General features: G+C 45.7%; 1 protein-coding gene across 1 annotated transcript in view; it reads left to right on the forward strand.

Annotated features, from left to right (window-relative positions):
- Positions 1–24975, forward strand: part of INPP4B (inositol polyphosphate-4-phosphatase type II B) — a 373171-nt gene that overhangs the window by 248020 nt on the left and 100176 nt on the right. The window contains exons 16-17 of the mRNA XM_015417726.1: positions 13142–13319; positions 15984–16196. Of these exons, the coding sequence (XP_015273212.1) occupies positions 13142–13319; positions 15984–16196 (391 nt within the window). The remainder of the gene's footprint in view (positions 1–13141; positions 13320–15983; positions 16197–24975) is intronic.

The raw sequence follows: 24975 nt of genomic DNA on the forward strand, positions 1-24975 counted from the left end.
TATGGCATTATATTAGTCTGAAATTCCTCCCCTCCTCAAATCCCACCCTCCCCAGACTCCACCCCTCAAATGTCCAGGAATTTCCCAACCCGGAGTTGACAGCCCTATTGCTTTCCCACCCAACACCCAATCTACCTTTATCTGCCTCTCTGTCTTCAGCTCTCCATCTCCCCATCTCCCCACACCTCCCCCCACAGCCTCTGCCTAGGAAGATTACAGTCTTTCTCACAGTGGGAACCAAAGCAGCTTACATTATTCTCTCCTCCTTTTTATCTGCACAACAACCCTGTGAGGTTGGTTAGACTGAAAGTACATGACTGTTCCAAAAATAACCCCGTCCGCTTCCACTGCAAAATGGGGATCTGAACCTGCGTTTTGCAAACCCTACTTCAAAGCTTTAACTGCTGCACCACGCTGGCTTTCATACGGTGGCTGCTGTTGAAGAGTAGCAAGCAGCCATGTGAATCAGGTGGTATCAAGTCACCCAGAGGGTGCTGCCTAGAGATGCCAGCCTCCAGGTGGGACCTGGTGACCCCATGGAATTACTGCTCATTTCCAGACTACAGAGATAACTTCACATGGATAAAATTGATGCTTTGGAGGGTGGACTCTATGGCATTGTACCTCACTGGACACTTTCCCTATGAGGAAAGGTTAAAGCGCTTAGGGCTCTTTAGCTTGGAGAAAAGACGACTGAGGGGTGACATGATCGAGGTTTATAAGATTATGCATGGGAAAGAGCAGGTAAAGAAAGAGGTACTTTTCTCCCTTTCTCACAATACAAGAACTCGTGGGCACTCCATGAAACTGCAGAGCGGTCGGGTTAGAACGGATAAAAGGAAGTACTTCTTCACCCAAAGAGTGATTAACACATGGAATTCACTGCCACAGGAAGTGGTGGGTGCTACAAGCATGGACGGCTTCAAAAGGGAATTAGATAAGCATATGGAGCAGAGGTCCATCAGTGGCTATTAGCCACAAGGTATAGCTAGGGGCTCTGGGGCAAGTGATGCTCTGTCTTCTTGGTGCTTGGGGGGGGGGGTCAACAGTGGGAGGGCTTCTAATGTCCTGGCCCCACTGCTGGACCTCCTGATGGCACTGGTATTTCTGGCCACTGTGTGACACAGAGTGTTGGACTGGATGGGCCTTTGGCCTGATCCAACATTGGCGTCTCTTATGTTCTTATGTTCACTGAGGTCCCTGTCCTCCACAGGGCCCACCCCAAATCTCCAGGAGTTTCCCAGCCTGGATCTTGCAACCTTCCCCCCCCCCCCATACCCTGCTGGTAGCCAGGAGGGACCTGGCAACCCTGGACTGATGCCAGGCCTAGGGTTGCCAGCCTCCAAGTGGGACTTGTAGACACCCCAGACTCTAGACAGCAGAGATCCGTCTCCCTGGAGAAAATGGTTACTTTGGAGGGTGGACTCTGTGGCATTATACCCAGCTGAGGCTCTCTCTTCCCCAAACCCAGCCCTTAGAGACTACTGCAAAACCTTTAGGAATTCCCCATCCTGGCACTGGCAATCCTTGTCAGGCCTGGCCCCAAGGCTCCCTCTCTCAAAGGCAAAAATAGGCCTGGAAAGGGGCCTTCCCCCCCCCCCCAATACCTTTTACTGACAGAGCCAGTTAGAAGCCCCCCCCCCCAATGTTCTAATCTTTCACTGTTGATGCCTGGAGTGACTGGCCCCTGTGGAGGTTTTGGGGGGAATTCAACCCTTCCCAAGGTTTTTTTGTAGATTTACAGTAACCACTGGGTAACTTTCTGGATTGCCATACAATTTTGAGCAAAGCTTGACTTGAATGCAGTATTGAGCAACTTTATATATGTACAGTAGACATTTTTACCAGCTTTTCTGCATTAGTGCCTCATATGCTGCAGAGTTATGAAGACAATTGATCAGAGCTGCTCTTCATCATGCTGCAGACAAGAGTACATGGTTGTTATGTGATAGAGAATAACAGCCCTTCCCCTCCCTCCCAATAACCAACAAGTCCCTGTAGGCAGTATAAGAATGTTCATGTGCATATTGATCTACATTGGGGTCCTAGTTAACAAATCCTGGGTCATGTGGGTATGATAGGACAAGAATCCCACACAGTCTGAGACACTTTCTCAGTCAAGCAAGTTAGCAACAAACTTTTGGCAGATGTGGGGCATACTTGTTAGAGTTCCCGTGAAACAATGTAAGAATGCCTATGCTCAAGTTGATTTAGATCTGGACAATTTGCCTGGCATTAATGAACCCTGGGAGGAACAACAGCCATAACATAGCAGCAAGCCACTAACTATGAAATGTTAATTTGTGGGGCGCAGTTTTGAAAAGGCAATCAGAAGATGGGCAGGTAGAGGGGCCAGTGAAGAAGGGAGCTGTGGCAAAGCAGTATGCAAACTACTGTGCAAGGCTCTTAATGACAGGACATTTTTGAGGTCATTAATTCATAGGGTCGCCATAAGCTGGAAACAACATGGCAGCACGCACCACACACAACTGTTGTGTGGTTCATTGTTGCTGGTGAGTAGTTGCTTGAGGTTGTGGAGATGGTGGTTCGTAATGATTGAGCTTACTCTTTTTTTTTTTTAAGGGTAATATACAAAGTATTTGATGCTTGGTTTTTCTGTTCATTTTTTTTTTAAGTGCATAGAATTCACAGAAAGAAAAACATGCTGGCATTTTGAACACTAACTGATTTATTATGGCATGAAGCTTTGCTGGCAACAGCTTTCAAAAATGTACACCAACAAGACACAGTAAATTGTCCAGGCTTCATCTTAATTTGTTCTGCAGTGATAACATATAGGCTGTTTCATCTTCTCGTAAATGGAAAGATTCGTCTTTTCACTAGCGTGGATGGCAGTCTAGATTATTATTTTTGAGGCCACATTGTGCAGCGACATGTAGAGAAATGAGCTATACGTTAAATTGATGTGTGTTTCAGAGCTTAAAATGTTCATAAATCATTTTCAGAATACACCCAAGACCATCTCATTCAAAAGCTAATCAGATGAGATGAGTTTTAGCCAAAACATACAAACTTGTTATTAAGAGGTTTTAATGCCCCATTACAACCTGTCATGGGAAGCCAAAGTGTCCCTGAAGACTTATTATGAACAGACAGGATAGAGCCAGTGAACAAAGTTTTCAGCATACTTGGGTTCAAGTCCCACGTCTGCCATTTATTTTTGTGACCTTAAGACTAATCACTAGAAGTTAATCAGTTTGTCCTTTTTTTCCTTTGAATGGGGATGAAAATGGCCCATCATAGAGGGTGGGGGTTAAAGCAACTAAGAAAAGGTTGGGTTGTTGCTCTAAGCTTGAGGTTCAATACAGTCTGAGTAGAAAGCAGACATTCCCTACTTTCTCCTTCCCACAACAATTTAGGGGCTGCCAGGTCTCCTGCTCCAGATAATCTGGCAGGATACCTCTGTCCTGGGAGCCTTCATCACCCGCCACAGTATCAGTGTGAAGCCTATCCCCACCCCCTTTGGCACCAATTTGCATATTCTCTCCCTAAAGCTCCTGCTGGGTTCCAGTATTGGTAGGGATGTGCATGGGGGGGAAACCAGTATTTTTTGGGTTCAGGTAAACCAAATTTAAAAAATATTGGTAAACGCCGATATTCCCGAATCTCAGTATTGGTATTATACTGAGATTCAGGAAATACTCGGCAGTACTTGCCAAGGCAGGCCAGCTGGGGAAGTGAAGAGAGAAGGGGTTTAAAAGATTTAAACCCCATCTTTCTCCATTGAACCCTATGGGGGCCATAGGATACAGTGGAGAGAATGTGCCACCACTACAGTGTGACTCAAGACAGAAGGGTTTAAAGTTTAAACCCCTTCTCTGGAGTGACGTGATCTCTCCATTGTACCCTATGGCTCTTCTCTCTTCACTTCCCTAGCCAGCCCACCTCTTCCCTTCCCCCGCCAGCACTATTCGAGGAATCCCTATTTGGCCAGTCGAATCAGATCAGAGAATCTGATTCAGCTTTCGGTCTGCCCGAACCGAATGCACATCCCTAGTACTGGTCTGGCAATACTGCAACAGATCTCTATGACCCTTGGAAAAGCATCAGGGGACAGGGCCTCCCATGGGGGGGAGCAGTGCATTGTGAAGCCCTCGGGAGGTATTATCAGGCAAAACTTTCTGCTCCACTGATGGAAGAAGGAGTGGCAGTTTCACCCAGTTCTTCCTGCTCAAAGCAATTCTTCATGCCTGTTATTTTCTTGCCTGACCCCCTTCTATGCCTTTCTTAAGGGATCACAGAGGATTTCTATCAGAATGGGATGGAGGGGAACTATGCTTTGCATTTCATGGGACACAACCTTTAGTTACTTATGTACATTTCATAAATTGATTGGTTAAAACAAATACAATTTCAATCTGTTGCCAGTCTAATTTTAATGCAATGTACTCATCAAAAGTTCTTCACAAATGAAATAAAATAGACTGTTTGTTTCCTTTGTAAAAATTTGGAACAAGGGCTTTGGAAAACCTTCACAGATTAAACTAATCCAGTCAAGATGAAAATACACCTAATCTTCAAACTACTTCTGGATTATCTGCAAACTGTTGAAAAAAATGCTTCTGGGCAGTTTTCAAAGGCAGTCCAACATTTTAGGTAGTACAGTAATCTACCCTGGATGTGATCAGAGCATCACAGTAGCCAGATCATGCTTTTCAAGGAAGGGACATAGCTGATATATCAGCCTTTCTCAATCCTAACTATGTATACAGCTATGGAATTGATATCTATGTAAGTGAAAACATTTCCCATCACCTTTATTCAAAGCTCTTTTCTGCATTTATCTAGTGTTTCTTTGTGAAAGGTAACAACCAAATTCTGTAATCAAAATGTGATATCATAGTGATCTTGATGTTCAGGAATGGCACCAAACTCCAATTCAACCCCCTGTTGCATTCAGGGCAAAACCTGGCACTGTTACTCTACCTGGGTTTCCAGGATACACAAATGTATGACAACAAGTAAAACAAGATACAGGAACAAGGTCTACAAACCAGTCTGGAGTCAGAGATCCCAGGGCTTGGGAACCAGTACAGAATACAAGGTCTGGGTCTCAAGCTGTAGGAGAAAGCAAAGTTAGCAAAGACAGGGTACAAAGCAGCAAGTCTGGGTAGAGCTTTGTTTGTTACACAAGTCCACTCACAGAAGAGTGTTACAAACAAAGCCCCTTCCACACCAAGCCTTGCTCAGCATGTTCCTTTTATCTGCCTCCTTTTGCTGACTCATCCCCCAAGGCCCAGGTGTCACTTCTTACCACTGAGTTCATCATTCTCCAGGTACAGGTCTTTACTGCTTCTCTGTCAGCCTGTAAATCCTGGTCCTGTAAAGACTCTGCTCCAGGAATTAACATTGATTGGTGTTGGGTGATCAGGCAGGCGCTTCATCTTCTCTCTAGAGCTGCCAAGCGCTCTATCAGCCTGTCAGTCCTGGTCCTGTGAAGACTCTGCTCCAGGAATTAACATTGATTGCTGCTGGGTGATCAGGAAGGCACTTCATCTTCTCTCTAGAGCTGTCAAGTGCTCTCTCCTCCTTTCACACTCTGCTGGTTCAGGAGAAACTGACGGCAACTGAGACCCTGGTCTCTGTGTCGTCTCTTTCTTCTCCTGCTAGAGTGAGCAGCCTGGCCATGACTGGAAAGCGTTCTTACTTCCTGTTGCTTCCCTGTTCGGTCTGCTTCTTGACTCAGCTGCTCATGTGGGTATTCTAGTCTTCTGATTCCTCTGAGGAGGTGGCAGTTGGCTGGCCCTTGATACCCCCACTGGCAAGGCTGCCTCCACAGCCAGTTCTGGCTGGGCCCCACCTCAGGTTAGCCTCAACATGGCATTGGCACCCAGAGGGCCTCCAACCTATTCCAGCCAGTCCCAGGGCACAGCCAATGGGAGAGATGGCAGGAGGAAAGCAGGCCTAATCTGGCTAGTGAGGTGTCAAGCTCAGGCTCCATTGGACTTGCTTTGTAGTTACTTTCGATTCCAGCCTTTCTGGTTCTTATCAATGTACCTCCACCTTCGCTTGTCATTTAGCATTCCGGGGTGGGGGGGTGACTGTTGCTGGAGTGCTTGGGAGTATCTGCTAGTAACTTTCTCGAAGCAAGCCCCAAGATCGTTTCCCATGAGACTGTCCTTGGAGAATCTGTATGCCAGGCTAGCTTAGATAGGACAACCATATATTTGTCCAGGTTGTTATAGAAACACCGTGATTTAGGTGTGATGTGTGAATGTGTGGAATTTGGGGCTTTACTTATATCTTGTAGGTTTCCCACCTTTGGCTTCAGTCCTAACAAAAGCTCTTTAACTCACAGCAATATCATATCTTCTTATATATATAAAAGAAAGTCCCCTCACCGTAAAATCAATGCTCAGGCCAAACCCCTGGACCTAAAGACACTAAATTCGGGGAGAGTGCTCCTCCTGTGACATAGATGCTCACTAAGAAGGGATTTTTAGAAGTTTGACCCCTAAGGGGGTCAAAAGGGGTAAAATGTGCTCCCCGCATTGATTCCTATATGGCTCCCAGGCTGTTGCCTCCTTGCACCCCCACCACTGTCTGATTGGTCAGTGTTCTGAGGTTAGAAAAAACAGTTACAGGGGACTGCAGAGAGCTAATGACAGTTGAGGAAATCAGGAGTGGCAAAGAACCACCTGTGAGGTGAAGCAAAGTTGCTGGCTCAGCCTCTCTGATGGCTTCCAACACACTCCCCCCACCTCCTACACCTAACAGGTGGTTGTCCGTCAGGTGTAGCAGTGGTTGCAGGGTGCTTAAAGCCATGAGGGAGCCCGCCCCAGCAGTAACGCCTTAGTGATCCTTCCAGCCCTGCCTCCACTGTGGCTTCTAATACTCCTCCCCCTCCTACACTGGACAGACAGCTGCCTGTCAGGTGTAGGAGAGGAGGTGGGATGCTTACAGCCGCCGTGGAGGTTTGCTCAGCAGGACTGCCTTAGCCCTGCTGCTGGCCCAGTCTCCCTGATGCCTTTAAACACAACCCCCCCAACACGAGACAGGCAGGTGTCTGTCAGGTGTAGGAGCAGGACCAGGGTACTTTAATCCATCAGGGACGCCGCCCCAGTAGGATCACCTTAGCGGTGCTGCTGGCCCAGCTTAGCCACACTCCCACCCACAATGGAAACATACCCCAAATTTGTAGAAAACTGGTTTCCTTTATTAAGTTATTTAACTTCTCACAATGTGGGTTCTAGAAAATTGGTTCATATGAACTTGTTTAATATCTGATTGCTCGGATGATGTTTTGAATACATAGTTATGTCGCACTTCTTAAATGTAACATAAATGAGAGGCAATTTTGTAAAAGAGGGGGGTATGCCCTCCCCCCATTCAATGCCAGACCAACCCCCTGCACTAAGAAACCCAAAATAAGGGGAGTGCATTCCTTCTATGATGTCAACCCCCCCACACACAAAGAGATTTCTGAGAAACACGACCCCTAAGGGGGTAAAAAAGGGGCAAAGTGTGTTCCCCAAATTGTTTCCATGTGCCTGGCAGGCTGCTGCCTCACCCCCACCCCCTGATTGGTCAACTGTGTAGCTCAGAATTCTGAGGTAAAACCTGACTGTTTGCACCCACGTTCCTCTGATTGCTTAGCTGTGGATCTCAATGTTCTGAGGTAAAAACACAGAAGAAACTGCAGACAGCTGAGGACAGTTACAGAAAAAAGCCAGCATGACTATTGAGTTAATGAATGTTCATGGGGAGATAGTAAAGGACAATTCTAGGAACCATTTTGATGTATGCCTCCCTCATGAACCTGAAGAAATGTCCACCACATCACCACTCCCTCACACCAACTTCCACACCCACCTCTCTATGCCCCCCGCAAAAAAAAAACTCCTGGCAAACGTCGAGCCAGATACACCAACGCTACAAGAAGGAGGCAACTTAGGAATGCGGCAAGGACATTTGCACATAGTACTCCTGCGGAGCACTGAGCTGCACAGAACAGAACAGTCTCCATATGAGCAAAATAATCCAGGAACAGAAGTAGAGAGTCCATCACTTTTGTGGAAGGTGGCAGGAGTTGACTTAACAGACGACTGCTTCTTAAATGTTGCCTGCTCCAGAGTGAGCTCATCAAGCAGCCTGGTGATCCTAGCACCTGAGAGCAGAACCACCAATGTGGTCTACAGAGAGGTCCTTCAGTTGGGGGGGGTAGTACATATGTCTCACTTCATTTTTTACAGTACAATCTTCTCCATTAGAATTTCTACAACAAATGTCACATTTCAAACTTTACATCATCAGTATTATAACTGGATTTACGGAACTTAAATACCGTAGCAAAGCACGGGTATCAAGCTAGTCTCTAATAAAGCATTACACTGACAATAGTGTGTGTGGAGAGTGGGGACCTGACAGGAGGTGAGGACTGGCAGGCAGGGATGAAGTGGGGTTAGACAGCATCTTTAAAACAGGCTACTGTAAGAGGCCAAAGAGGAAGGAGGGGCACAGCTGGGGCCTGAGGAGCCTCTGTCCTGTGACAGAGAAAGAATCGGGTGAAACAACCCCTTTATATCTCTATTTTGAGGCATTCAGAGACCCACCAGTGGGGGGGGGCAGCAAGATGGCTGAAGGTCAGCTGACAGAGCTGGAGAAGGGAGAACCTCGTACCTCAGTAAGTCTTCCAACAGACTTCAGTGTGTGTGCGCGCGCAACCTGTGCGGGTGTGCCTGTTTATACATGTGAAAACAGTTTTGTATGGTTTCATGATTAAGTTGGGAAGGGGAGCCTTAAAATCTCTAAAAGTTAATCTTACAGTTCTGACGACTTTTTTTTTTTTTGTTTGGCTTGCCATGCTAGAAAAACAGCCTACAGGAATGTATTCAAGTACTATCGCACAGTCAGCAGAGCAACAAACCTTGTGGCAACATCAGCTAATCCAAGACATTGTGTTAGAGTCAGTGCATCAGTACTTCTGTGCTACTCTGCCACATGTGCCTTGTAAAAGATCTGGCTTAACAAAATTGTTATATACAGAATTAGTTTTCTGTTATGTATGGGGTTATCTGGTTTTTTTGTAAAGCGTGAGCTTCAGTCACAAACTCCATAGACTGTCAGCATTCTAAACGAAGCAACCGGATTGGTCACTGTTGCTAACAGACCAATCCGGATAGACTCTGACTTTCAGCAGAAACAATTCCCATTGGACCCAAGCACTCATCTTTGATTGGTTGTTATTGTTTCAGGGTGTGTGGTTTTCCTGGTTCAAACTGTATATAGTTGGGTTGTTCTGTGTGTTGTTTGTCTGTGTTCTGAGCTAATAAAGAAATCACTTGTTTGAAACGCTGCCTCGATCTCAGTACATAAAATTTTCCCAACATAGGCCCTGGTCACACGGGAGGATTTGCCACGTGAGAGAGATGGATTGGGGGCGCATCTAGCAGGCGCGATCACACTGCAACATCTGGGAAGCAGAGTGCACCCGTCCCCGATCCGTCCCTTCCGGGCGAAACTGTGCATAAAAAAAAAACCCTAGAAAACACTACTACCTACCTGAAAATCCACAGCAGGGGCGGCCGTGGGATTGCGGCGCACCCATCTCTGGCAGCATGCGAGGCCCCAGGCCAAACTGCGCAGGCGCGCACATGCGCAGTGGGCTGCCTTGCTCGCCGATCTGTGGCTTCCCCCTGGCATCTGATTGTGCCGGGGAGCAACTGCGCAGCGGCTCGGGGAATCTATCTGATCCCGCCGCCACGTGTCTTTTTTGATGCGGCTCAAAAAAGCCGCACTTCAGCCACACCTTTTTCCCTAGTGTGACCGGGGCCATAGTCTCTGTTGGTATATTAGCATGTATTTTTGTACCCACTAGCATTCATTACAACAGCAGTGGTAAATATGAAGTTTTATGTTAGAAGTGATAAGGAGATAGTATACAAACAAAGCTTATGAATATAACTGCTGTTATAAATCACCTTGTATTAAAACTTACCTCAAGAAAATATTGTAATAAATAAATGAGTAAAATTTTACGCGGACTGCCATTATCCCTGGTAGTCTTACTGATGGTGTGTCCAAAGAGTGATTAAGCTGGAAGCACAGTTGTGATCAACAAAGAAAATTTAGTACCAGTTTTATTCCCATACTGTTTTTAAGGAAGCCTCAAGATTTTCATGCTCCATTTAGCTCCTTGACTTCTTGTTTCACTGCATGCAATCCAACCTAGCAAACTATTGCTTGTGCTTGGCCTCAGAATTGCCAATGATCTAACTATAGATTGAGCTTGATTTCTAGTTCAAATTGGGAGGCCAAGCACAAGCCATAATTTGGAGAGCTGGATGCAAGGGCAAACTATGGGCGATTTCTCACTAGAGCTGCCTCGCAGCGCAGCCGCCGTTTGCCTCGACACAAACATGTCAGTTTCACACCCGAAGCTGCGGGGCTGCATTTTGACTCGCAGCTTCGCCCGATTTCCTCCGCAGTTTCGTGATCCTGGGTGCCTCGGGTGTGAAATTTACATGTGTGTGTCGAGGCAAACGGCGGCTGCGCTGTGAGGCAGCTCTAGTGAGAAATTGCCCCAAGTATTATATGTAAATTGAGAGATAATCTTAGAGTTTTCTAGGCATCTATGCCAGTCATAGTTTAGGTCAGGATTAGTCATTTGTTAAATTTAAAAATGAGCTTGCTGCTTTTTTTGTACTTCTCAACATCCCTTCTATTTATCGCTGTTTCATCATGTGACGACAGGAGGCTGTAATAATTATTATTATATAGCAGTGGGTTTAGTATAGCCAGGAGATCGAAAGATTGTCTAGCAACCTGAAACCCTAGTTCTTTTTGTGGCGAGCCAGGTTTATTTTTTGGGCTGAGAGAACTGTGATTGATCCAAGGTCACCCAGCTGGCTTCAAGTGGAGGAGTGGGGAATCAAACCCAGTTCTCCAGATTAGAGTCCACCAGTCTTAACCACTATACCAAACTGACTCTTTTACTGGAGGCTGAAAGGAAAAACAGTTACTCAACCATTTCATCCCTGAACCTATGGGAGTGCTGCTCCAGCATCCAATCACCTTTCAGAGGGAGAATGGAATGTTGGAGGGAAGCACAGTAGCACTTAGTTCAGGTCTGCCTCAGGGAGAGGGCAGTGATAGTTACCCTGGAAACCTCACTAAAAAAGCATACAGTTTGAAGCATAACTCTGTCTCATAGTATAGTTTATCAATACCTCTGGGACAGGACAGAGTATCCAATTGTTAGGTCTGCTTCTGGTAATGAGCAGACCTCGTACCCGTTTAGTCTGATTCTTGGGAAAGGGCAGGCTAGTGTGGATGGAATCCTTTGTGTGTGAAAGGATCCAACCTAGTGGCTTGTTAGTGAAAGCCTGTTTGTACCTGAAAGCACTAAAGAGAATTCAAAGCATACTCTGAAGCCATAAACTAGCATAAATTTATGTGCCTCAGTCAGGTTTCTCCTTTGTCTGGAAACCTGTGCTGTTGATCTGTTCTTTAAAACCAATCTGTAAATTTATTTATTTATTTATTTATTTACATGTGATTTATATACCGCTCGTAACCCCTAATGGGTCTCAGAGCGGTTTACAGGGTGCTACACCATAGTAGCTAATAACCTATCTAGGGCCACAATGTAGTGAGGGGGGGGGACAACCTAGCAGCACCCATTTATACGGCACAATCTTACTTTGTTCGGCAGCTTTCATTATTGTTCTCAGTGGCCCGGCGACCATCTTGCTTAGGCAGCTTTGATGTTGTTCCTGGCGGCCTGGGTGACCATCGGCTAGGCTCGAGCAAGCTGTCATTCTTTCTCCTTCGGAGCAGCGCATCTTTTTCCTCGGGCGCAGCCTCGGCCAACGTCCAAACGGCTCCTGCCGTGCTGCGTCCCGTGTTCTTGCGTCACTCCGACTCCGTCTCCGCCTCTGACTCCGCCTCTATCTGCGCTTTTGTTATTTACATACAACTCCTGCCTCAGTGAACTCTGTGTTCTATTTGCTCACCACAAAACTTAACTCCACAAATTGAACTCCTTTACATTAGCTACCCAAAGAACATCTTGTAACTGAGACAAATGTTTACAGTTCAAAGCAAACCTGGTTCCCCAAAATCATAAGAGGCTGTGTGGTAGAAAGGGCCTGTTACACATCAAATCTCTGTTACTTCTTCCATGTCCTGAATTTGAGTTTCCAAAGTTGTGTGGAGCCTAAACCTCCTAGATGTATCCTTTCATCCTGGATGCCTTGATTTGTAATGTCAAAATATTAAATATTTCTGATTCATGTAGGAAGTTTGGGCTCACAGTGTACTCACTGCTGATGGCAGTTGTAATGTAATCTTGGAATAACTAGTAATATGTTTTCATGAGTTTTGCCTTCTGTTGATTCTCAAAATTAGTCATGCGATCTTCTCAGTTGGTCTCAGATAAGCTCTCTCCTTTGCATCTCCTACTAAAAGTAAGCCTGTATATACAAAACTGAAATCCTTTAATTTAGTCTCACCATCTCCTTCCTCCCCTCCTGCTACTATCAGCTTTTCAATTGTAAACTCCTCAGGACAGGACACTGTATTTTTACACTGGAAAATATCACTTGTTAGTGGCAGTATTTAAATAACAAGGAACATTACAACATTCTTCAAGAGGGCTGATCAGATATATTGTGATCGAATTATCAGGGGAGATGATGAATTAGATTAGTGAAATAGAAAGAGGTAGCTTAATGATGTGGAGGGCACAATGGTGGCGGAGAGAAGGTATATTAATCAGGTCTAGTCCAAATTGCTGAGTGTGCCGTTAAGAGCTATGTAAACCTTTTTTTAAAAAAATTGCAAAGAATAAAAATGTGTCAACTTCTTGTTTTGCTTTTTTTTCATGGTACAACAGTTCATTCAAAGAGCTTCAGGGAGTAATTAGTTTCAGCAGTGCTGCCTGGAGTGTTCATCACCGCAAAAGGTTGCTGCCTCATAGTGTTTCAGCACGATCTGTTTTCCAGCCTTTAGCAAGCAGAGTTTTAAAATAATGCTCATAAAGGTGTTATAGGAAAGTTTAGACTGCTTTTTGTGAATTATAGAGCTGTTGAGAACCTTAGCATACTGATGGTGATTAGGCATCTGGCCGTTGAGAGTTGACTTTATAAAAATACTTTTGTTGCTCCATTTCTTCCTGCAGTACTGGTTACCAATGTATTTACTATTCACCGGAAAACACAGCCAAGGCAAAAGAAGTTCTCAGTAACATCAATCATCTGCAGCCTCTCATATCAAGCCACACAGACCTGCTGCTTAATTCTGCCAGGCAGCATTTGCCAGACAGCTTGAAGAATTCCTTAAAGACGCTTTCAGAAACGGTAAGATTCAGCGAAACGGTCCCTGCAGCAGCAGCTAGAACTACCAAATCCCCAGATGCAGCCTCTGTCTGCATAAACTGACTTCCTTTGTATAGGGAAATATTACATCATTTTGGTGGTTGCAAGCTGCAGGATGTTGACATAAGAAAAGGATACTCTCTTTCTGTACTGTGTGAATGGTTATCAAGCATTTCTGTGAAATGTAAATGTAAGGAATAAAATTAGGCTTCATTACCTTTCTGAGCAAAAATGGCTACATCGTTTTCCTTTTTACATGTTTCTGTAGCTGCAAAACCAGCAGATGACTAAAAATAAACTATCATTAGTTTTTCAGACACGATGCACTTCTTTTTGCTCCCCATGAGGCACTGTATCGTCTGTGTGCCTCTTAAATGGTAGATAATTTATGTTGCTTTTCTGAGTGATGTAGCGTGACTGTAAAAATGGAAAGCAGTGTGGCCTGGAGGGGATAAGCATAAGGAAAGACTCTGCAAGAGTCCCTTATCATGATGAACATTCCACATTTGTTTTCTTTTTTCAAAATGTAACTAGCTGGCCTGTTCACAGCTGTTCATGGCTTAAAACACTGAAGTACCAGACTTCCATATTTTTAAATTTCACCTCTGATGAGGGGTAGGTCGAAAGGGACCAATTGCATAGGCCTTTGGTGTACTGAAATGCATCATATTTTGAATATCCTAACTTTCTTCTATATAAATCTGAATTAACATTGTGTTTGTGCACAGAGGTCATTTTGGGGGGGTCGCGGGGGATCGCAGTTCCCCCGGGTGAGGTACGGGGGGCGGGGCACATGACGAAGCCCCGCCCCCTGCTTCCGGCCGCCCTGCTTCCGGCCGCCCTGCTTCCAGCCCTCATTCAGCCAGGAGGAGGCAGGAGAAGAGGGAGGGTAAGTTGCTTCCTCCCTGCCTCTCCCCACCCCTGCCTGCCTGGGGCCAGGGAGGGCCTTTGCGGGGCTTCCTTGCACTCCCGCCGGCCTTGCAGATCCACCGCCGGGTCCCTCATGGGGCTCGGCAGTGGAGCTGCAAGGCCGGCGGCGACCGGGACCGTTGGGGGCAGGGTGTGTGGCCTTATGACACACTTCCAGTGATGTCAGGGGGTGTGGCATATGCTCATGAGTTATGCTAATGAGTTCCCCTAGCTCTTTTTCTACGAAACGACCCCTGTTTGTGCAGAGACTTACAACTACTAGTCCACTTAATGTTTTGGAAGGAGCACAAAGGAAAATTGCTTGCAGTTAGTTGTGTTGGAAACTTAATCTGAGTCAACGAAGATGTCATTGTTAAAGCATTTTGGTGTGGTTCAGTTAGGATGAAAGGGAATTGTTCAGAATAGGCATGATATCATTCAATAATGCATTTTTTCTTAACTACCAAATGCCTTTCGGCAATATATTACATTATTTATGTGATAATCATTTGAAATATGAACTGTAAACTTGCCATCAAATCATAGTGGATCATTGCTTGCTATCATGTCTGGCAATTAGCAATTAATGAGATCACAGGCTATCTCCAGCTGTGTATCACCTATCTTGGGCTGACTGTCACTTAACCACTGCTCTCCAAACATTCTGAATTCTATCTTACATGCACTTTGTGCTGGAGGAACTTCTCATACTACATGCTTCCATTCTGCTGCTACATGCAGCAGTGTGTGGATACTATGAAGGAATATTAACCTAAATGTGCCCTTGATCTTGAGAGTCTGGAAGAATAATTTTTCTTCTCTTCACTCATTCTAGTCTTGATATGAGCTTCCAAATTTCAAAACACGAATGACTGATTATTCCCCACCACCTCCCAAATGCAGTACTTAGCCTTGATTTCCCAAGCAAACTATCTTCCTTGCCTATTAATTGCCTAAGTGGCTTTGCCTTGGACTGAGGAGTTTAGTTGAAGAGGGAAGCTGAGAGTCAGAGCTGGTTTAATCAGTTTCTTTCCCTTCCACACTCTCCTGTTGCCACCTGAGCTGAGACAATGTTGTTTTTGTTATAAGGAAGAAGGCAAATAAAACTGAAGTCTTAGAAGGGTATAACACAGTTTAGGATGGCACAGTAAGAGGAATGGCTGTCTGTACCTCTCCATAAAAGACCCTTGTCTCATTCAGCACCAAACAAGACACACCCAGGTTGCTCAGCCGTTTCATGTGTCTTAGAGACACAAGAACCCAAGGATTTTTTGAGTTTAATCATGGTAACATTTATTTATTTATTTTTATTTACATAAATTAAAATTCTTTAATCTTATAAATTGAGAATAGATGGAGTTCACAGATGGGCTTTCTTCCCTTTTCCTTTTCTCATTTAACCTCTTTTTGTTCCTCGAAAAACAGCATGGGAGAACAGGAAGCTTCAGGCTGAGGGGAAATCAGGGGGGAAATTACCTGTTTTGATTTTCCTCTTTCTTACTAAATCCCCTTGCACCATTTGACTTTGTTCCTAAGAGTCCTGAATCTTCAGAAGCAACTTCAGGATGGTCTGCGGGAAGAATGCAAGAGAACCATTCCATAAATTCTTTCTTTCACACTTCAACCCATAATAATTTCTTTTCTGGCCATTATTGCCATCATTGTTAACTACTTGTTCATATAGTAATTTGTGTGCATATTTTCTACTTGCTAATTCCATGTTCTCTTTAATTCTAGACAGAGTTATTTGTGCATGCATTTAAGGATCAGCTGATCAGAAGTGCCCTTTTAGCTCTATACATGGCTCGCCCAGGTTGTGTCCTAAAAAACCCAACTGTGCCAAAGATCAGTGTTGAAGACAGTGGTGATCAGCCAAAACAGGAACATCCACATGAGATTAAGAGACAGGATTCTATACCTCACCATTCAGAATATGATGAAGAAGAGTGGGTAAGTAGCTTCTAAACGCTATTATTTGGATGCTTTCAAAGTTCCTAAGTGCCTTTACTACAAAGAGTCAATTATGCATACCTCTCTTTTTTAAAATTCTAAAGAGGAGGTCAATAGTTACAGCAAAACTTAGGTTCTAAATATGTTTGCCCTGTATATACATGGAAGGGCACTAATGTGCTTGTTCTGCATGTGTTCTCCTTGTGCCGACTAACTTCTGTATGCTGAGAGAGGGAAAAAGAATGGTTTGCATTTCTCCTCTTTCTGCACTGACTCAGGAGAATAAAAAGGAACAATTTAGGTAAGAAATAATTTAAAAGTATTCACAACCAAAAGTATTCACAGAAAGAGAGGAAGTAGTTGTTGGAAGCTTTAATGTTCTGTAAGAAGAGAGAAATCCTTAGTAGGACTATCAAAATTCTATTGAGGTCTATTCAAAGACACTTGCTCCCAGTAAAATGTTCTTAGGGTTGCACCGTAAAACTGTTTATGTAATTTAGATACAGTGAATTCATTTATTTTAAAGAACAAGTGGATAGATTTCCTCTCTTCAGGTCCCAAGAATGCAGTTAAATACATTTTTACTTATACGAAATGTTAGTCATTGAATTCTTGGAGTGGTTTTTGTCAAAAAATGATTAAATGTGTTACTGGATTATCTGATTTCATTATGGGCCTCTGAGGCATTTCAAAAGTTTCTGTGCATGTTTCCCTGCATGTCAGGAGATAATCCATTTTGCCATGGAAGTTAAATAGAACATCAATTTTTAGAAGACTTGAACAATGCTGTTCATAAATATAGTAGGAGGAGACCTCCTAACCCATCCACAATTCGTGGGAAGCTTTAGAAAATGTCTTTTCAGTTTAATCTGAAATGTATTTTTTCCCTAAATTGTTGATTCCTTAAAAGTTAAAAATATTCTGGCACTTAATCTTATATAAACATACTTTAACTCCTGGGCTTTTGTTGTTGTTGAGGAAACTGCCACTTTATTCTCATTTGGTTTTCTTTCTCACTGTGGTCCCGTTCACACTAGGCGATTTGGGCCGGGAGCAGGACAGTTCGGGGGCGGATCAAACCGGCGCGATCACACCACAACATCTGGGAAGCGTCGTGCTTCCGTCCCCGAACTGGCCCTTCCCCGCGAAAATCCGCCTCAACTTGCAACCACCTACCTTGGTGGTTCAAGGGGAAGCGGCGCGGCAAGCCGAGCGTTTGATCGCCGGCGCGTCCTTGCGCCGGCACAACCCCGGCCCGTAGCCGAACTGCGCATGCTCCGACATGTGCAGTTCGGCCGGCTCCCGGTCAGGGCCGTGTTTTCTCCCCGGCGTTTGATCGTGCCGGGGAGAAAAGGCGCCGCGGCCAGGGAATCCGTGGGATCCCGCCGCGGCGTCTCAATGTTGGCGCGGCTTTTAAAAGCCGCGCCTTTAGAGGCTTTTCCCCTGCCGTGTGGCAGGGGCCTGTATTAAACATAGTATCTGTTCCTTTTAACTGGACTCCAGAGTTTTGCTTGTCAAAAATTATACAGCAGAGGTGTCCAAACTATGGTCTGTAGGCCATCACCAGCCTAAGGACCTTTTTGACCCTGTCCTGAAGAAGCAAGGCTGGAGCAGTTAAAGAGATGGGTTTGGAGCAATCATTTTAACCTGTTAAAGAGTGTTCCATCCTAATCTCTTAGGCAGGGCTTTTTACTTGCATCAAAAGCCTTGCTTAAGGGTGGAGCTGGTCTAGCAGCTGCTACTAGAGTTTGTAGGTAGTACCTGCCAACCAAGAGGAGGAGGAGGAAGAAGGAGGAGGAGGAGTCTCAGAGCGGCTTACAAGCTCCTTTCCCTTCCCCACAACAAACACTCTGTGAGGTAGGTGGGGCTGAGAGAGCTCTCTTGAGAACTGTCCTTGAGAGAACAGTTCTGAAAGAACTTATGACTGACCTAAGGTCACACCAGCAGCTGCATGTGGAGGAATGGGGAATCAAACCCGGTTCTCCCAAATTAGAGTTTATGCTCCTAACTACTACACCAAACTGAAAGGTGGGGGGTGGGGTGCAGGATCACAGGAGAATTAAAAAAAAAAATTGCAGCCTCGTGTACCTACCAGAAGTCACAAAGGGTAGTGCTAGAAATCACCAGAAACTCTATGGGAAAACCTTAGAATTTCCAGCAATTCCTAGAACTACTCTTTGTCACTTCCAGTAAGTACACAAGGCTGTCTTTAACAGTACCTAGGGATGGAATATCCCCCCCACCTGGGGTTTGGCAGTCCTAGCTTCAGCCCCAGCTCTTTAATTTAGGGTTTAACCCAGCAATCTGTTGGTGCAAGAATCTCAGATATTTCCTGCATTTGCAGGGGTCTTGGGTGCGATTTTAATTCCCTTAGCACTTCCTTCTAGCTACCAGGAAGCTGATTCGTGGGCACCAGGACCATGTAGACTAATAGACATGTAGGTCAAGGAGCTGCAGTGAAGGAGGAAGGTGGTGAAATTGTTCTTTTTTTCTGCAAGTGCCAGTTCTGCTGACACAAGAGCCAGGAGGCAGCTTTACCTCATTCTCTCTCCTCATTGTAACCCCCTTACTAGCATGGCTATTTGTCCATGTGGGTCCCTTGACCCACTTTCCCAGAGTTAGAAGGGACTGCTGGGTGAGGGAAACATGGGAAAGATCTGTGGCCACTAGCACCTCCTTTTGACGGCTGATTTGACCCAGCGATAAATCACATCTGTTGGGTAGAATAACTTTATAATACTTCCCTATTCCATGATTTTATGAAATTCTTTTTATCCAAAATCATGAGTTAATATTGGGTGGAAATTAATTTATAACTGTAATCTTAAAGTTTTGGACACTCTAAACATGTAATTTTTTCCCTACTTAATCATGGCAAACCCAGTAAAGATGTGCCAGGTACTTCATTATGGCTCAGATTTGGTTAGTCTTGTTGGTTAATAGCTTTTGGATTCTGGAATATTGTAGTGGCTCGTGGCATATTTTGGTATTTAATTTAGAGGACAACATTCCTATTGGTCACATCTCTTTGTTGTTGTTGTTCAGTCGCACAGTCGAGTCCGACTCTTCGCAACCCCATGGACCACATCATGCCAGGCCCTCCTGTCTTCCATCGTGCTCCGGAGTTTGCTTAATTTCATGTTCATTGCATCGATAACACTGTCTAATCATCTCATCCTTTGCCGTGCCCTTCTTTTTTCTTCAATCTTTCCCAGCATCAGGGTCTTTTCCAGTGAGTGCTCCCTTCTCATTTGGTGGCCAAAGTATTTGAGCTTCAGCTTCGGTATCTGGCCTTCCAGGGAACAGTCAGGGTTAATTTCTTTTAGGATTGACTGATTTGTTCTCCTTGCAGTCCAAGGGACTCTCAAGTGTCTTCTCCAGCACCATAATTCAAAAGAAACTATTCTTCGGCGCTCGGCCTTCCTTATGGTCTAACTCTCGCAGCCATACATTACTACTGGGAATACCATTGCTTTAACCATACAGACTTTTGTTGGCAGGGTGATGTCTCTACTTTTTAATATGCTGTCTAGGTTTGCCATCGCTTTCCTCCCAAGGAGCAGGCGTCCTTTCATTTCATTTCTGCATTGATCTTGAATCCCAGGAACATGAATTCTGTCACTGCTTCCATGATTTCTCCTTCTATTTGCACTCTCCTCTTTTATCTTAGCAAGAGGCTCTTTAGGTACTCTTCAGTTTCTGTCATTAGAGTGGTATCGCCTACATATCTGAGGTTGTTGATCTTTTCCCCAGCAATCTTAATTCTGGTTTGTGATTCATCCAGGCCGGCATTTTGTACAATGTACTCTGCATATAAATTAAATAAGCAAAGTGACAATACATCCTTGTCATACTTCTTTTCCGGTGCTAAACCAATCAGTTGTTCCATATCCGGTTCTAACTTTCACTTCTTGACCCTTATACAGGTTTCTCAAGAGACACATGAGGTGGTCTGGTACTCGCATCTCTTTAAGGACTTGCCATAGTTTGTACTTCTGTCAGTTCTCTATCCACGTACTGCTGAAACCTAACTTGTAGGATCTTGACCATGACCTTGCTAGTGTGTGAAATGAGTGCAATTGTGTGATAGTTTGAACCAGAGGTCATTTCGGGGGGAAGTGCGGGGGATCGCAGTTCCCCCAGGTGAGGTAAGGGGGCGGGGCACATGACGAAGCCCCGCCCCCTGCTTCCGGCCGCCCCGCTTCCGACCCTCATTCAGCCGGGAGGAGGCAGGAGAAGAGGGAGGGTAAGTTGCTTCCTCCCTGCCTCTCCCCACCCCTGCCTGCCTGGGGCCAGGGAGGGCCTTCGAGGGGCTTCCTTGCACTCCCGCCGGCCTTGCAGGTCCACCGCCGGGCCCCTCATGGGGCTCGGCAGTGGAGCTGCAAGGGCGGCGGCCAGGACCGTTGGGGGTGGGGTGTGTGGCCTTATGACACACTTCCGGTGATGTCAGGGGGTGTGGCCTTATGACAAACTTCTGGTGATGTCAGGGTGTGTGGCATATGCTAATGAGTTATGCTAATGAGTTCCCCTAGCTCTTTTTCTATGAAACGACCCCTGGTTTGAACATTCCTTGGCATTGCGCTTCTTTGGGATTGGAATGTAAACTGACCTTTTTCAACCCTGCGGCCACTGTTGCATTTTCCAAATTTGCTGGCATATTGAGTGCAGCACTTTAACAGCATCATCTTTTAAGACTTTTAAGACTCAGCTGGGATACCATCACCGTGGCTAGCTTTGTTGTTAGTAATGCTTTCTAAGATCCGTTTGACTTCGCACTCCAGGATGTCTGGCTCGAGGTCAGTGACCACACCGTCGTAGTTGTCAAGAACATCGAGGTCCTTCTTGTATAGTTCTGTGTATTCTTGCCATCTTTTCTAATTTCTTCTGCTTCTGGTAGATATCTTCCATTTTTGTCCTTTATCGTGGCCAGCTTTGCATGGAACGTTCCCTTGATTTCTCCAATTTTCTTGAAGAGATCTCTAGTCCTTTCCATTCTATTGCTTTCCTCTATGACTTTGCATTGTTCATCCAGGAAAGCCTTCTTATCTCTCCTTGCTGTTCTCTGGAAATCTGCATTCGGTTGGGTAAATCTTTCCTTTTCACCTTTACCTTTCACTATCCTTCTTTCCTCTGCTATTTGTAAAGTCTCATCAGGCAGCCACTTTGCTTTCTTGCATTTCTTTTTCTTTGGGCTGGTGCTGATTGCCGCCTCCTGAATGTCATGAACCTCCGTCCATAGTTCTTCAGGCACTCTGTCTATCACATCTAGTCAGGGTCGGCTCGCCCGCTAGGCGAGCTAGGTGCTCGCCTACAGTGTGCCGGCCCTCAGGGGTGCCAAACTGCGCCCCCCCCAAAGCCCCGCCGCCGCCGGGCGATTGGGATGCTTCGCCCTCGAAGGAGCCGCCCGGGGCTGGAGACGCCACCATCGCCTGCCGGGGGCTGCAGATGCGCTTCCGCAGGGCGGCAGCAGCGGCATTTCGGGGCAGGGGTGCTCCCCGCGGCCAGCCTCCTCCTGCGCATGCGATGAGGACACCGCTTGATGGGCAGGCCCAGAGCCTGGTGGGAGTTGTAGTCCTTGCCGCTGGGCGAAGCTGCGCCCCCCCATCCGCGCAAGCCCGCTGGTAGCCTTTGCTACCACGGTTTGCCTTCTCGCTTCCAGCCCTGGCGCGAGCCGCGTGGGCGCCTCTCCGCAGCTCCCAGGCGCACCCCACATAAAGCCCAGGAACAACAACAACGCCACCCCCCCCGACGGGCAAAGGCAGGCCGCCCCCACTGCCAGCAGCAGCAGCAAAAGGGGCTGCTGGAGCCCCGGACAGACGCGAGCTGCCGCCGCCACTACCAGCCGCGGCTGAGAAGGAATCCAGGCCCGCTCTCTGCCTGCCCGTGCCTGCCCCTTCCTCCGCAGCTGCCCAAGAAGGGGGGCGAGGCGAGGCTGGGAGACTGACTGGCCGGGAAGCCTATCCTCAGCGGCGGATGTCGCGTGGGCCAGGCCTGGGCGGAAAGGCCAGGCTTTAGGACGAGCCTCCGGCTGGCAGCTTTAGACCCCCCCTCCCCGCCCACTCTCCCCGCCAGTCTCTGCATTTCGGAGCCGTGGAGGGGGGGCTTCACTTCTCGCCCACCTTGTTCACGGGGCTCACAGAAGCAGATCAGGACATTTTAGCAGTTTGGTCAATAAAAAGCCACCAGACAAAAACCGCCCTAAACACAGCCCTCCTCCCTCCTCCTCCTGCGGGGTCTCTCCGGAGAGCTCTCTGAGCCCCACCTACCTCACAAGCGCTCTCTCACCACCACCCCCGCGGCCAGCTGGGAGGTCTCCAGGCCCCACCGGGAGGTTGGCATCCGGGGGGGGCATGAGGCTTCCTCGCCTAGGGCGCACAAACCCCTCAAGCCGGCCCTGCATCTAGTCCCTGAAACCTATTCTTCACCTCCACTGTATATTCATCAGGGATGTGATCTAGGTCAAACCTGAATGGCCTAGTGGTTTTCCCAACTTCCTTCAGTTTAAGTCTGAAGTTTGCAATGAGTAGCTCATGAGCTGAGCCACAGTCAGCTCCAGGTCTTGTTTTTACTGACTGTATAGAGCTTCTCCATCTTTGACTGCAAATGATATAATCAATCTGATTTCAGTGTTGCCCATCTGGTGTAGAGTCCATGTGTAGAGTCGCCTCTTAGGTTGTTGGAAGAGGGTGTTCGCTATGACCAGCGTGTTCTCTTGATAAAACTTTGTTAGCCTTTGCCCAGGTTCATTTTGTTCTCCAAACTTGTCCATTATCCCGGTTACCTTTTGGCTTCCTACTTTAGCATTCCAGACCCCTATGATGATGAGGACATCTTTTTTTGGTGTTAGTTCTAGGAAGTGTTGTAGGTCTTCATAGAACCAGTCCACTTCAGCCTCTTCTGTGTCAGTGGTTGGGGCATAGACTTGGATTACTGTGATGTTGAATGGTTTGCCTTGGATTCAGACCGAGATCATTCTGTCGTTTTTGAGATTGTATCCCATTACTACCTTTCGCACTCTCTTGTTGACTGCGTGGGAGAGAAGTATTGTGGTAGAATAATAATCCCGTATCCAGATTGGGGTGAGGCTTCCCTTGCAAGTTTACAATGAGTTAACAGTTCATACTGGAAGTTGAGTTGTGTACCATAATGATATACGTTACAAATACTGACAGGCAGTTAAGATCAATATAGATTAAGCTACTGAGAGAAGTGTAATTCATAGTAATATTCATATGCAGCACCAATGCAATGCTACATTTGTAAAGAAAGTATTTCAACTGATGGTTACAGATTGTCTCTGAATAGCTGCTCCCATTTCCGCTTGCCAGCTGCTTCTATCATTCTAAAGCCTCCCTTCAGGGAGGATAAAAAGTCATGGCATACATAATGCAAGAGTAAGTTGGGCAGAGTGCCACTTGGAAGGCATCGCTTTATATTTCTAGCTGGTTAACATGGCTGGTATCACTGCGCTATTTGAGTAACAGTAAACAAATAGGGAAACACTGCACTCATTGGACAGGCTCTGCTTGTTCAAATCCATTTAAAAAAACCCAAAAAAACTAGGTATTTCAAAATCTTTTATAAATTGAGGAAAAAATCTATGTCATCATATTAAAAAATAATAAATATTGCATTTGCTGAAACTGGATCCCCACTCACATGGCTATTGTGGGGATAAAATGGAAGAACAGAGGGCAATGTAAGCCACTTTGGGTTTCCATTGTGGAGAAAGGTGGAGCCTACATAAAGTACATACATAAATACTTTTCTATATCAGGAAGGTGCTTAAACTTTATCTGAGGGACATCTCAGCTTTCTGGGAGACATAAGCATACAGGTGGGTAGGAGCAAAGAGTGAGACAGCGGAAACAAGAAGGCTGGTGTAGTCAGTTCAGGGGGGAGAAAGGCCTTTGTTCCAGAGCAGTGGGGATAATTTAGTTGAGCTTGAATGTCTGCCAGTGCTACCACTAGTTCCATAATAGCAATTCAGAACTTAAGTGCCCCAACATTGAATCTCAGTTTCCCATAGAAAAGAAAAATACCCGTCTTGACTGCATCGTATGGTGATCCTATTTTAAATCTTACAGTCATGGAAATGTAATGGTTTAAAGGGGGGAAACCTCTCCCACCAGTGAATCAGAAAGCAGAAAGAGAGTGGGGAGGCTGGATCTCATCACTGCTATTCTGAACCACAGAGAGACTTGCATAAAATATGACAGTGAAGCTTGGCCCATGTCCCAGTATATCTCAGTAGTTATCAGTGTAAATTGGGAATACCTCCAGTGAAGTTAATTGCCTAACATAAATGAATATGTGACGAGAATCAGCCCTCCTAATATTAGACCTACCAAAATGTTTCTGCTGTCACAGTAAAAATGCAGGCTGCCAATTGGGCCAATTTGGATTTTGGATTCAAATTTGAAACATGTTTATAGTGTGAATTCAGATCTCTGTCAGCCATCTATCTTTTTTGCAAACAGACAAATACAAGTTTTTCCTATCTCTTTTATAGATGCTATTTTTTGGTAAGAGGAAGAGCTTTGTGATGCTTGAAACTTTATAAAATTTTATGGGTTCTGGTGCAATTGAATGGCCAGTTTGGTTCTCCATTACTTACATCTGCGTGCTTATAAAGATCTGTAGGTCCCCAACCCTTTTGAGGCTGTGGGCACCTTTGGAATTCTGATGTAGCATGGTGGGCCCAGCCACAAAATAGCTGCCACAGGAGGCAGAGCCAGCCACAAAATGGATGCCATGTTTTACTTTCAATCATATAGTG

The sequence above is a fragment of the Gekko japonicus genome, unplaced genomic scaffold (assembly GCF_001447785.1).
Source record: "Gekko japonicus isolate JY-2015 unplaced genomic scaffold, Gekko_japonicus_V1.1 scaffold97, whole genome shotgun sequence".
Taxonomy (NCBI): domain Eukaryota; kingdom Metazoa; phylum Chordata; class Lepidosauria; order Squamata; family Gekkonidae; genus Gekko; species Gekko japonicus.